Source organism: Lepidochelys olivacea, assembly GCF_965140295.1.
Source record: "Lepidochelys olivacea isolate rLepOli2 genome assembly, chromosome: 2".
Classification (NCBI taxonomy): Eukaryota; Metazoa; Chordata; order Testudines; family Cheloniidae; genus Lepidochelys; species Lepidochelys olivacea.
Window position 1 is genome coordinate 173504805 of NC_140412.1, and position 14812 is coordinate 173519616.

Here is a 14812-nt window from a genome sequence, read left to right on the forward strand (position 1 = left end):
GCAGAAAGTCACAGCCATTTCCATTAGGGGCCAAGATAGCTGTGTTATGCTGGGCATTGCTCCCTTTCCTTATTTCACTAGGAAACAGGAAGAAGGGAAATGTTTTTAAGCAGGTAGCAATAAAAATGAACATACGTAAGTGCTTAAAAGACCTGGGTTCAGAGTAAGCATCTGCCTTAATTATAAACTTACTTTGTGCCAAAACCCACGTTATTCTAGCAAAACCCACGTTATTCTAGCTTTTGTATTTATTACATGCACATGTGTGTGGGGATGTGCACCATTATCTTCCTCTGAGGAACTAAGTGCTCTCAGGAAAGCTTCATATTACAGCCAAGTTCCAAGAGACTGCTCATCCACAGCATACTGGATCTCAAGATTCAATTCATTCACCTTGGGCATAAAATTGCTTGTTTCTCTAAGGTGCCTGCACATTGATTTAGTCCCTTTAAATCATCTGTATTTTTCCTCTTGTGGCCTGACACTAACTGGTTCTTTTATTCCGTTTAGGAAACAGAAGTAAATCTTTATGGACTGTTCAAATTTACACTTTTCCAGTGCAATGAACTGCAATGTACCCAATAGTTTGTTTACTCAGGAAGTAGAATTCCACAGGTATCCATTATTTATTTTTCATTTTCGACAAAATGGTCCTACCTAAAACTCTACACACTTGTACAAATTATTTACCACATCACATTAAAATCTATTATGACCAATGACCACATCAAAACCCTGCTAAAAATTCTACAGTTCCCAACTCAAACCATCCCTCAGGAAAAGATTGGAGAAATAAGTAAGGTGTGCAGGAGCCCGAAGGTTAACACATTTTGGCTCTGTTGAACTAACAGGGATCTTTATTTCTCTTTTTAATTTAGTAAAATTTGGATTTATATTATAGTCACCCAGTGGCAAGCCAGAACAACAAAAACTATATTATAAAAGAGATAACCTCCACTCCTCAGACTTCCCCAAAAACTTCATACTGTAGTGGAGTGGAGTTATTTGTGAAGTCCTACAAAATGGAGTCTCCTCACAGCTTCACAAATAACTCTGCTGCCAGCAGGATTCTGAGTGCAATCTCCTGGGGACTTCTGTATTTCTCAGATACCTCACAGTAGTTAGAATAGGATTTTAAAAGTTTGACTCAAAACCAAGATAACTTTTGCAGATTTTTCTCTGAAACAGTTAAGTGTTCGAATAAACCAGAATCAACTATATGACATTACCTTCTCCAGCTACATCTCTAATAGTAATAACCTATCCAAGCAGACATAAGGGCCACATGGAGGCCCTATGAACCACATGGCCTTTAGGAAAAGGGAGCCCCCCACCCCCCAATCATTGTGTGCTTTCAGAATCTGCAGTTCTAAACTCTCCTGGTTGCTGTCAATGGTTACTCCCTTACTTACCTGTCAATAATGGCACACATATCAATGCTGACATTGGCAAAGCTTCCCAGTTTGCCTTGCTCCACTGCATGCAAATCCACCAGTTGATCATCCACGTGAATAAACTGCATGCATCCTTGAAATGAGAGCTGGAGCAGGGAATGATCTGAGTCATTTGTTTGTGTAAGGAACCCTGTGGAGCAGAGAAAGCAAAAGCATTGTTAATTTCAGTGGAGGTCACTCCCTACTAAAACTCAAAGCTGCACTTTTCCTGTTACCAAAGACAGTGTCCTGGCCATGTGGGAAGAAAGACAAAATGCAAGGGATGTAGTTTAATTAAGTTGCAACTCTATTAACTCATCTGGGAATTGTCCAGTAATAACTTGTACAGTGCAGGTCATGATTCCTTCCCTAATTGTTTCCATTTGGAGGGCTGCCTTTAGCCTTAGACAGCTGGTCCCCAGCCTGTTGCTGGGACCCAACCACCCTCTCCTGCTCTGAGGGTTAAAGGGCTGGGGAAAGAGAGTTTTATCTTCTCTGTACCAAATATAGGAACCCTAACCCTATTCCCCAGTTTCTTAAGGGGATGCCTTCCTCCTAAGTCCACTTCCAACTATGATTTCTTAGGGAACCTGACCCCCTATGGAATGAGTACCTCCACTAGACACGTCACCTGCAAAAGTGTCATATCTTGAACCATGGTACCACCTGTCTGACCTAACCAGGTCCCTGAGCAGCTCTGAAACCCACCCCAATCTGGTGAATCTGGCAGTAAAGCAAATAAAGGTCTTCCTAATTCCCAAAAGTTGCCTAGTGCAATGCCAACAGCAGCCCCAAACCCTAAATCTTATGCTAATCACAGTGAGAATGCAGGTGTGAGAGGGGGTTCAAGTTGGAGGGTCAAGGTTTATATACACTCCTCCAGGTGCATTGGGCCAATAGCTTACCTGAGCCTTACTGACTCACACACCTTGCCTGTTCCTGACCATCTCCCTTCTCTGAACCCCACAGGGCAAGGACACTAAAAGGGCCACTCCCCACCCTGCAACAATCCACACAAAGCCTTTGAGGTTGCAATGGTTGCATTGTGAAAGTAGTTCCTTTTTTCATCAAAGTTGAGCCTACTTGACAGCCTGTGATACAGCAAAAATATATTTTTACAGGGAAAATTGTTCCTTTGGGTATGACAATAGAATGTGGAGGAAGCAACTGCTCATGACTGCAGTTGTATTTTATTTCATGAGGGAAAAAGGTAATTATTACAGGGCAACTTCATATTTCCTAAACATACATTTTAACAGACAGGATCAACTGAACAATACCTAATGAAGGCATTAGAAAATATTCTATACATTCTTGAAGAAATAAAGACCCAGATATTCAGCTGATGTAAATCAATGTCATTCCATTTACTTCAGAGGAGCTATGCTTATTACACCAGCTGAGGATTTGGCCCCCTGTGGTTTTCTTCTCCTTTTCACCCAATACTACTTATGACAGCCTCAGAAAGCCCAAACACAGTCCAGATTAGTCCAATCAAGTTGCCATCCTCACCTCTCTGTTCCCCCCCTTCCTCCCTATCCATGTACAGAAATGAAACACTGTTAGAAAGTTTCAATTCTGTGTTTTCCACTTTTTAAAATATTTTACATGCCAAATGGTCAATTTTCAACTTTTTCATTAAACCCACAATAGCTGTGAAAATTACACAGCTCTAGTCATGTTCTCCTATTGATCAAAGAACATTGTATATATAATCTCTTGGAGGTGTGAGGGTGGTGGCTATCATGGATTGAATTCTTGTCAGATTTCCTTGTTCATAGTACAAGTTCATATCTGTTCCTCTCTAAAAAGTATTATGTGTATCAGAGATATACAGTAATATGATGAAGCCTTGAAAGATACCCAGAGATCAACACTCTAAATATTTGATCATTTTACCCCTTCACCTAGTTCTGTTCTTAAAGGGAAAAAAAAAACAACCACGAAGTTTTTTTTTCTCTGCAGAAGGAGCTATAGAATAATGATGATTGCTTTATACTTTGTAGCACTTTCTATCAGGGATCTCAAAGCACGATAGATAACTCATCAAGCCTCAAACATCCAAATGTCATTACTATAATTAACCTTATTTTACAGATGGCAATAACACAAGACAGATAAAATAAGAGACTGTTCCAACATTGCATTGCAAAACAGTGGCAGAGGTGGAAATAGAACCTTGAATTATTCATTTCTAGTCTCAAACTCCCATAGCTCCACCTCGTTTCTTCTCTTTACTATATCTGTGTAATTGAGGATGTGTTGTCCATTTTGTTTTTTATTTTGTTCATGGTCAAAATGAAGATAAAAATAGTTGTGCTGAATAAGAGAGAGAAATGTGTACAACCCTGTTTGCTTACAATGTGCTTACAAAGGTCTGCTTACAATGTTCAGATACTGCTCCAACAGGAACCAATGATACAATTTCAAACAACTAAAATGATTGGACTAATTCCTATGATGCATCATAGAATCTAGAGATGGAAAAAGGTAAGGCATCCTGTCTATCCTTTTGGCCATTCAGGATTGATACCTGATGCTTTCTCCAGATCGGTTTGAAATGGTGGTTGAGGTTAAGGAAAACCTTTGGGCTGTTTCAGTCTAATTCCCTATTTGTTAATACCATTAAACTATCAGAAGATTGGTATCACTTCTCCTCAGCAAGGACCCAAAACCTGCCATGGCAGAGCATGTGGCTGTTTAGATTTGAGGTGCACTGGAGGGCTGTGTGGGGAACCTTGTGTGCACAGCATCCAGTGCTAAAAGTGGAGGATCTATTTTTGACAGAAATGAAAGTATCACCACATCTGCCTATCCCGTAATCAATTTTGCCCCTCTATGACTTCTTCCTCGTCCAGTGTTCCTGCCCCAGCCTCACCTCTGGTCTTTCTTCAGCTCCAGTTGTTTTTCATCCCCCTTTCCAGGCTGGGTGTTGCAAAGCAGGAGAGAAGTAGAGGAGCCAATGCTCATAGGAGCAGAGGAGGAGGAAAAGTTGCCTTGAGCTGCTGGGCTCTTTCTGCTCCCTTATCTCTCCTCCCCTTATGTGAAAGGGAGGGCAAGTGTGGGGGGGGGAGGGGGCAGAACTCAGCAGCTCCCAATGGCTTCTCTGCCCTAAGAGGCAGGGAAGTGGGGAGGGGGAGCCAATTACAGGGACCTTTCCCCCAGGCAACACTAAAATGTGGCCCCTCAGCAACCCTGGTGGAGTTGTAGAATTTTCTGGGTCTTCAACCCCTTTCTCCAGGCGCACTTTATGCCCTGCCTACCTCTGGCTCAAGCCAGTGATATTACTTTTTTTGCTTTGAATACTAAATTAACCTAAGGTTAATAACAAAAAAGACAAACTCTGCCCTTAGCTGAATTAATACAAGCCCAGTGAAGACAGTGATGTTTTGTGGTACAAAGGAAAGAATTTAGCCAAAAGAAGAATGATCACAGGATGGATATTCAAGTACTGATAAAAATAGCAGGTCAAATTCTGCAGCCCATTGTCAATCTTTATTCAGGCAATGCCCCATTGACATCATTAGGAGTTTCACCTCAGTAAAGACTGAATGATGACTGCATAATTAGACCCAGCAATCTACTACAGCAGATAATGTATTATTCCAGAATCATTCAGGGGTGTTCTCAGGAAGGAAATGTATCATTTTAAAACATTCTCAGAAAATAAATAACCTGTACCCCATATTGCCCTTCCAACAGAGAAGTGCAGAACTTAGTGCAATGCAAAAACAGTATCACTACCACCATAGCTACATAAACTTGTATCAAAACCAACTGTTCTCCAACTGTTCTATATATGAGTGGGTGGGCATGTAATTTTCAGACAGCAGGAGAGAGTCATAATTGCCCAACCCCCAACAGACCACCTCACTTCCTGGCTACATATTGACCAATCTAATGCACAACAGAATAGGAACAAAGGTGATTCAATTTATACGCCTCACAGAAACCCAAGCAGTAAGAAGGAATTAGTGTGGACACTAGGAAGCAAGAAAGACTGCAGCTGGATCCTCTTACACTCTTGTAAAAGGCTTGAACCTCCTAAGAGAATAAATTAGATAGGAATAAATATTCTACTACAGACTAAGGAAGAAAAAAATTGACCAGGACAACTAACTGGCTTTGTAAACCTGTTGAGGAATTTGTCTTCTTGTCTAGGAGGAAGAACATCTGGTACAGGCCAGAGGGATTGGCTAACAGAGACAAGCCTAGGAACTGATAACTACTTACAGCTGCAGAAAGTTTATTTATTATAAGTTTTGTTGATGTGTACTGATTCAAAGATGACTCCTCCTCTTCTTAAAGAAATCGTGCTGACGAGGTAAGAGGGCAGCTTGCTGGAAATTCCCTAGCCACCTATATCCTCCCAAGGATCCCAAGGAGATCCTGGCACCATAAATCCCACCTGGCTGATTGTATCCTAATATCTTCCAGGAAATTCACTCAGCTCATGACACATCTCAGCTTCCACAATGATATATCACCTGCAATCAATTCTTCAGACATTCATGTACTGCAGCTCCACTGAGAACCAAAGCCAGTTACCCACACAAACAAAATACAAGTATGTGTCTCAGACAGGTTACAAAACCATAAAGAGAATCTCAGTCAATCTTATCCAAAAGATAATGTGTATCAAGAGGAGATCTGGCCTACATCTCAACATTGGCTTAAGAAAAAGAACTCTGGACAACACAACATAATGTTTAAGACAGTAGTCAGGTCAGTCTGCATTCCAGTATCATCAGTCAAGCCTCTATCCAGAAGAGACCTACATGGTAAGATTGCTGAAATATGAAACTTGGTTCAACAACACTAGTCTGAAGGTCTATTACTTTAAGCTGCTAGACCTACTCACAGTTTCACTGGGTGTCACAGATTTAAGTATATAATCACGTGTGCTAGAATTTGAAAGGATGTGTAATGTCTGGGAGGGGCAAGTATTATCTGAGACTCCCACACGGATGGGGCGACTGACATTATAAGCAGTCACAATCCCCATTTGGCTTCTCAGCAAACTGCATTTTCATAAGATGCCAAGTAATTTTGTTCTGTATTTCTCAATGTCTTCTTAGTGGGAGGAGTGAAACATGATGTAACAACGTGAGGAGCATAGACAGATTATTCTAGATTTTTCATGAGATATATCAGATTGGATCTACCACATGACTAACCAGGAATCCTGGGGTATACTGAAACAAATCCTTGAGGTAATGTCAGTCGTGCAATGAAGAGGAGGGGGAAAGAGGAGATCCAGGTCGCCCCCCTGGCTCTTGGCTGGAATGAGAAATTTGGCCTGGCCATCCCTCTGTCAGGAGAGAGCGATGGACAGGCCTAATTTGAGCGGTGTTGGACCCTGTGTGCAGGGGCGGATTTACTGCGAAACAGACCATGCCCTTGCCCAGGGCCCCCCAATGACAGGGGGCCCCAGGGCCAGGCATTCAGGCAGCCTACTCCATGCGGGGGGGCACGCAACTGTAGGGGCAGAAGCTGTGGGGGGCAGGAGAGCAGGGAAGGAGGCTCACTTGCAGCCTCAGAGGAGCAGGTGGGAGGTACGGGTGGCAGCGAACGCGGGCTGGAGGACTCAGGAGGAGCACAGGGCAGCCGTGCAGCTGGCCGGAGAGAAGAGACGCTTTGAAGGGGAAACTGCTGCTTCTCTCTGGCCGCGTGGCTGCCCCCTATTCCTCCTGAGTCCTCTGGCCCGCGTTCACACCACTCACCGCTGCCTGGGGAGCATCAGCTGTGAGCAGTCCATGGGGGGTGGCCGGGGCTGGGACTGGGACTGGCCATAGGAGCCAGCGCAGAGCCCACAGGCGGGGGGGCCAGCCAGGGGAGGCAAGAAGAATGAGTGCACAGAGGCAGCAGGGTACTCAGGTGGCCACCGCCCCACATTCAGGTGGGTGTTCAGTACTGTTCTCATTCACCCCTGCTGGTGCAGCCTAAGAGAGCATAATGCAGCTCTTCATGCAGACAAATGTTTGAACATAAGAAAATACTTAATATAGGAAGGACACAACAAAAGTCATTGATTCCATACTTGGCAGTACCGAAGAAAGGCTGCTGGCCCCACAGCCTGACCTACTTGGAGTTTCTCCAGACCAGTGAACAGAGTGAATCCTTCCTACAACTAAACTGATTGTCTTAGGGCTTGTCTACACTGGCACTTTACAGGGCTGCAACTTTCTCGCTCAGGGGTGTGAAAAAACACCCCCCCCCGCCGAGCACAGCAAGTTTCAGCACTGTAAGGCATCAATGTAGACAGTGCACCAGCACTGGAAGCCGCACTCCCAGCACTGGTAGCTACACCCCTCGTGGAGGTGGGTTTTTTAGAGTGCTGGGAGAGCTCTCTCCCAGCATTCTGCCGCGACTACACAAGCTGTGGTGTCGCTAGATACAATCAAAAGTGCCTCTTTACAAAATATTACTTATGACGACTTAATTGATGATTTTGTGAAGAAAAAGTGTAGAAAAAAAGCTATCTGAATAAATATCTTTTTTCAAATTGAATAAGTTTCTTCAGAGGAAGTTAACTTTTATTTTTCCATTCATGCATCATCTATACTTTTTATTTTTTACACATTTTTCACATTAATGTAATGCAAATACAAGCTTTCATCTAGACCAGAAGTTCTCAAACTGTGGTCCGAGAACTCCATTCAGGGGGACCAAAGAAAGGTTATGATTTTTTTTTTTATAAAGCACTTTACAATAGTTAGCTAATGGTACAAACAACATCTGGGAAGATCATTAAGTGGTCTGCTGAGACTTTTAGCACTTTTCAAGTGGTCTGTGAAAAAAAAGTTAGACTACAAAAACAATCAAGGTACCTCACTTTATTTTAATTTACTTCCTATTACTTATAATATAGGAGGAGGATGAAGAAAAAAAGAATGAAAAATGGGGCAAGGAGGAGATAAGAGAGAACATTCTTTTTCTTGGCTGGGTCCCGGGGCGGGGGAATGAATCTGAGCACAGGGCCCCACTAACTAAATCTGCCACTGCCCGTGTGCCTGCTTGTACTTTCCCCACACCTTTGCAGTCCTTCTGGTTCCGATGAGCACTGGTCACCCCAGCCCCTCCAGAGAGAGGCAGAGGAGACGGTATTGGGTACCCCCAATGCCCAGAAAAGTAGGCGGACTGGATCCAGACTTTTGATGCTTCCTTGAGATGTGGAGAGGCAAGAGAAGCATGGGGTCTGGGGCTCCCAGAACTGCCTGGACCCTGATGGGAATGGAGCTTTTCAGACCAACTGCCTTTCTGGGTAAAAGCTCAGGGCTCAGCGTGTGATGGGGAGATTGTAGGGCTGGCTGCAGTGGGGAGAGCTTGGAGCCATTTTTGATGCTGAAATAGCATTCCATCAGTCTTCTCAGTGCATTTTCACCCAATAAAATTTGTGGGGAAAAGAGCCACAATAATAAATACAGCCCACGAGAAAGTAAATCACAAGACTCGCTAGCAGAGATTAGTTAAAGTTTGTAAAGTTCTTCAAAGATGAAAAGGCTAAATATTACTATTATTATTCTAATAATCAGGAAAAATGTACCAGAGGGAGCAGGACAAATATAATAATGAAGTTTCTTCTTCTGCTCCTGTAAGGATCTCTCTGGAGCTGCAAATTGTTTTTTCTGCAGATTGGATCAATTTCTGCTCCAGTGTTCAAAAATATGACAAAGCCTCATTTATTCATTTCTGCCAGAGGAAAAGTGGTGAAATATTTCTGTCAAATGTACTGTCACATCTTTGAAGATGGACTGTAAAGGAAAGTAAGGACTATAGCTGGAATACAATAGTCTCAAAACTACAGGCATTTTAACCTATGTGTACTTGACAAATTTCAGCCAGAGCAATTAGATTCTGACCTATCCAACTTCAACTGCAAAGGTCATTCGTCACATCTCCTTTGACTCAAAAGAGCCACCTCCATTCAGTGGTGGATGATAAAAATCCTGTACATATTTCTGTAGCGCCAATATTTGTGAGGGGCTTTATGTAAATCAAAAAGTAATAATCTAAACATACACTTCATTTCATATTTTGACATGGTCTAGATTCCAAGATGCTCACAAATGAATTGGTGCATTTTAAATCTGTTTGGAAATTCAGTAATATAAATGAACTATTAGTGGTACTTTGCATGACTTAAGATTTAATTTACTTCCTTGTTAAATAAGTGTGTCCCGTCAGGCCTTCTTTTAGCAAGGATTTTGCAGGAAAGCTGGACGCAGACAAGGTTCCTCAGGAACCGTATGTGGATCAGATTGTGACTGCTGAACATAGGGTTGCCAACTTTCTAATCCCAAAAAACTGAACACCCTAGCTCTGCTCCTTCCCCTTGTCCAGTCCCTTCCCCCCACTCACTACATTTCCCCTCCCTCGGTGGCTCGCTCTCCCCCACCCTCATTCACTTTCACTGGGCTGGGGCAGGGATCTGGGATGCGGGGGGGGGGTTTGAGGAGGGGGCCGGCGGCTCTGGATGGGGCCAGAAATGAGGGGTTCAGGCTGAAGAAGGGGGCTCTGGGCTGCGGCAAGGGGTTAGGGTGCAGGAGGGGGTGAGGGCTCCTGCTGAGGGGTGCGGGCGCTGGGGTGGGACTCAGGATGGGGGGTTCAGGGTATGGGAGAGGGCTCTGGGCTGGGGTTGGGTGCGGGGGGGTAAGGGCTCCGGGCTGGGGTTGGGTGCGGGGGGGTAAGGGCTCCGGGCTGGGGTTGGGTGCGGGGGGGTAAGGGCTCCATCTGGGGGTGCAGGCTCTGGGGTGGGGCCAGCGATGAGGGTTTTGGGCTGCAGAAGGGGGCTCTAGGTTTTGCGGGGGCTGAGGCAGGGAGTTGGGACTCTGGCTTACCTCTGGCGGCTCCCAGTCAGCGGCACAGAAGGGGGTGCTAAGGCGGGCTCCTAGGTCCTGCTCCTAGGAAGATGTGCAACAGGCAGCTCTGTGTGCTCTGCTCTCGCCCACAGGCACCACCCCCACAGCTCCCCTTGGCCGTGGTTCCCGGTATTCAGGGCGGGGCAGCATGCAGAGCCTCGTGCCCCTCCACCTAGGAGCCAGACCTGATGGCCGCTTCTGGGGTGCAGCATGGTCCGTGGTGCCAGGACAGATAGGGACTAGCCTGCCTGAGTTCCGCAGCACCGCCAATTGGACTTTTAACGGCCTGGTCGGCAGTGCTGACCAGAGCCGCCAGCGTCCCTTTTCAACTGGGTGTTCCAGTTGAAAACCAGACACCTGGTCGCCCTAGCTGGACATGACAGCTGTGTGCAGGTCTGTGTGGGACTTATGGGAGAGCAGCAATGGCCGGGCAACACGCCAGTACAGAGAGGCCCGTGGTGAGAGATACTCACGGAGCCGGAATTGGAAACCTACAATCTCCTAGTTGCTTGAATAGAGAGTGGACTGGAAAGGGCACCCCAGGCATTAGGCCTGAAGAGCCTTGACTCTTGATTGGACTGCCCAAGGGCCCAAACATTCACCGCTCTTGCTCTCTTGAACTGTCGCTATTTAAACTTCTATCCCGAGGGTTTTTGCAATCTTTCCCTTTCCTGACAGTCTGAGTAAAATACCCTTCTACTTAGCCATGTGTCTGAGTGGTCACTGGCACCCACCAGGGCTAGCGCCTACAAGGCCTTGCTGGTGAAGCACCTACAGTGCTTGCCTGCAAGTCGTGCTACGCTTGGCATGCTTCTGGCACCACATGGCTAAAACCCTAACATTTTACTTCAGCATGAAGTCTAGCTGTTTTTCGTTTTGTTTTGACACAAACTCTAAGCCCGATCCTGCACTCCTCGCTCAAGCACAATTCTCATGAAAGTGAGAGGGAGTCTTGCCTGAGTAAGCAGCACAGTTTTCGTCCATCAGAGTTCTCTGATCTGGAGAGGAGATATAAGAATGAGAATCATCACAAGTCTTGACTAGTTTAAGTTAATCTAATACTCCACTGCAATTCTTCTTGCATTAGATATAAGGGAAGATGCAACAGTAGAAAGCCAAATAATTATTAAATTGCGGAATTTTTGTACATTACAGATTCTGCCTAACACATTCATTCAACCCTCAGGCTTTCTATTGTATAAGAGCCCAGGATAAGTAGTGATCATATTTTCAAAATGTTTGTTTCTCGCCCCTTTCCCAAAGGTGAATATGGGTCCTATAAAAGACAATTTTGTTCAGAGTGGCAGCAACAGCAGAGACCATACTAACATAACTCACTATCTTTAAGACCTGTAGTGTGTGGGGAAAGAAAAGATTGTCTACTGTTGGCAGTAAGTTTGCTTCCTAAATTGCTGTTTTTGTATGACCTTATTTAGTATTAGTAAGTGCTGCAACCACTCCGAAGTTCTGGCTTTGATATCACTAAGGCAAGTTTGTTTAAAGGTAAAATAATGCAAGCTTGAGTAGGGTGGCTTACTAAAGAATCTATTGGACCAATTCATCCTTAGTGTAAACTCCAGTGACTTCAGTGTGCCTACACCATTTTCATCAACATTTTTTTTTTTTGGTTCAGTTACCACAGATAAAGGCATAGAGCGCAAATTCCTAGCATAGCCAAGCAAAACCACTATGAACCATGATTTGCATGGGTGCATCTTATCTCTGCTCAAAACTGGGGTCAATTACAGCAGTTGAAACTGTGATTTTACTTTAAGGCGCTAAAATGGAGCGCTCTCTAATTCCTAGTGCTCTGTTAGTTTCTCCAAAGTGCTGACTTTCGCAGTCAGCTCCCATTGCCCTCCATCAATCCTAACTCGACAGGACCCAATCTCCCCAGTTAGGAATTCTGCAGAGTAGTCAAGGCTGAGAAATTTAGGCAGGATCTCAAGGAGTTTGTGGAGCTTATCTGTTGATACATGCTTCAAGAGTCTCTGCTACTTCCATAGGGTGGAGTTCCTCGTCTCTGCAGCAGAATCTCAAATTTCTGGGCAGCAATGAAGAAATGTCTTTTATTCATTTAAAACCATAAGGTCTCTCTGATCCTTAGAAGGGCTCAGGTTCACAGTGGGTTTCCCACCCTTCTATCCTTGTAAACTTTAAACATCTTAGATCTCTTTTCCCACTTAAGCTGAAAAACTCAACAAATTAATCATTAATGATATGCTGGATATATGTATATTGTGAGGCAGAGTTAAGGTTGTTTGTTAAATATGGAAGGTGAATTTTAATGTCAGTATTATCCGCTGAATGTACGAACTGTAAGAATGGAAGATTTATACGACTTGTCCTAACTAGTAATTTCCATACTTTGCAATGCTTAGGTTTTTCTTGATTAATCATATTTTAAGTAGTTTATTTAAGATTATAATAATTACACAATCAACCTCAATGAGAAATTAATGAAGTTTGCACAGTGGCTAATACAATTCCTAGATACGCGATCATTAAATTTATACCTAAGGTTGTGCTTGTCATTATTTAACCTTACATAACCTATATAACAAGAACACAATGATTAATTTTTAAAAAATCCCTAAGCATTACAAAGTATAGGAATCATTAGCTAAAGTAATTTGACTATTCTCTTACTTTTACAGTTTATACATTTTGGTCAATGACAAAATTGTCATGTAAGAATTCACTTCACATATTTTACAGTCAGCCTTAACTCTGACCAACAAAACATACCTAGAACTTTTTCAACACATACATCACTAATATATGTACTTGTTTCTAATTTTTAAAAAAGGCAGATGAAGTCCAAGGCAGAAACAAATGAGAACAATGATTCACGGTATCCCTTTCTCTCTGATATTCTTGAACTGCACAGCACAGAATATGAGCAGTAATCTCAAAATTCTCAGTGGGTAGTTACTTATTTGCTTTTTTCATACTGTAATACTAAAGATAAAATATAATTCCAATTGTCTGCAGACCCATTCATGTGACCAGATTAGTACAAATTAATTAAAGTGCTGCCCAGTCTACAGTATAGTTATCCTCATCCAGATCGATCTGTGGAAATAAACTGTATACCTGAATTTCAGATGGGCACCGTTAACCCCATATTTCTGTGTTTATTGTTGCTTGTAGGTACTTTTTTTTTTCAAACTGTGACAAAGAACAATAATTTAAAACCTGTAATTAAACAGAGTATCATGCTTCCTGAATCTAACTTTATCTATAATACATGTATCTGCACCAGAAAATCACAATCAAAGCCAGTAACCCAAAATGTTGTATGTGGGACAGTATTATCACAGGTGAAACCTGTATTAACATGGACAGAGTGCTGTAAATATAGCAGTAAGAGAAGACACCTATCTGAATACATATGCTGAGTTCTTGTAAACACATTTTAGAATGCATTTGCCATAATTTCTAAAATAATTTAGAACCATTAAGAGAGTGAATGTTGCACTGCACAGGAGAGGAATTTTAAGAAGGTGAAATTTTTCAAAATAATTCCTACTCCCATTTCTTTCTGTAAAGGATATCATCACCCCCCCCCCCACACACACACACACCCCATCTTCACTCAACATTTTCATGTTAGAAAACACTTCCCCCTTGCTCAGATCAGACACTTATCTTTTTAGCTTGCTTCTCTCTCACAACAAATGGGGGAAATAGGATCATGTGGGCAGCTTTAATTTCCTGTAATCACACTAATCATACAGGATTAAATGAAACAAACAATTGCAACAGATGAACACCAACTTCTAGCAGATATTTTGTTTTTCTGACACTCATGCAACCTCCACAAGGTTGTAAGTCCTCTCACTGCAGGTAGTGTAAGTGGACAGAAGAGAATACACAGCAAGTATAGTAATGCAGAGAAAGAAATCGGAAATTTCAATCTTCTTTCCTAGGTACAGGAAAATTTAAAGGTTTGGGTTTTCTTTTTTTTTTTTTTTGGTCAATTAAATCACACAACAACATAAGAACGGCCATACTGGTCCATCTAGCCCAGAATCCTGTCTTCTGACAGTGGCCAGTGCCAGGTGCCCCAGAGGGAATGAACAGAACAGGTAATCATCAAGTGATCCATCCCCTGTCGCTCATTCCCAGCTTCTGGCAAACAGAGGCTAGGGACACCATCCCTGCCCATCCTGGCTAATAGCCATTGATGGACCTATCCTCCATGACCTTCTCCCTCCCCTTCTCCTTAATAGGTGAAATTAATAAAATTATCCTGGAGAAGGAGCCAAGAGTTTGTTTATTTTTCCTGTTAGTAAAGTGGTAAAAAACAAACAAAAAAACAAAACAAAAACAAAAACCTGTCACCAGCTTTGATTGTGGAAGTGAAGCTTATTTTAGCTCTGCGAAGAATACACCCAGGCAGATTTCTCATGCCTAGAAGGCTGCCTTTTCAAAAAGTACAGTGACTGGGACTGCAAAGGACTGGAATGGCAACTCAGAGGTGCACATTCTCACTTCAGCAGTCCATCGAGTTTT

General features: G+C 43.1%; 1 protein-coding gene across 1 annotated transcript in view; it reads right to left on the reverse strand.

Annotated features, from left to right (window-relative positions):
• Positions 1-14812, reverse strand: part of CNTNAP2 (contactin associated protein 2) — a 1667645-nt gene that overhangs the window by 624905 nt on the left and 1027928 nt on the right. Inside the window, exon 10 of the mRNA XM_084620442.1 lies at positions 1413-1584. Within this exon, the coding sequence (XP_084476568.1) occupies positions 1413-1584 (172 nt within the window). The remainder of the gene's footprint in view (positions 1-1412; positions 1585-14812) is intronic.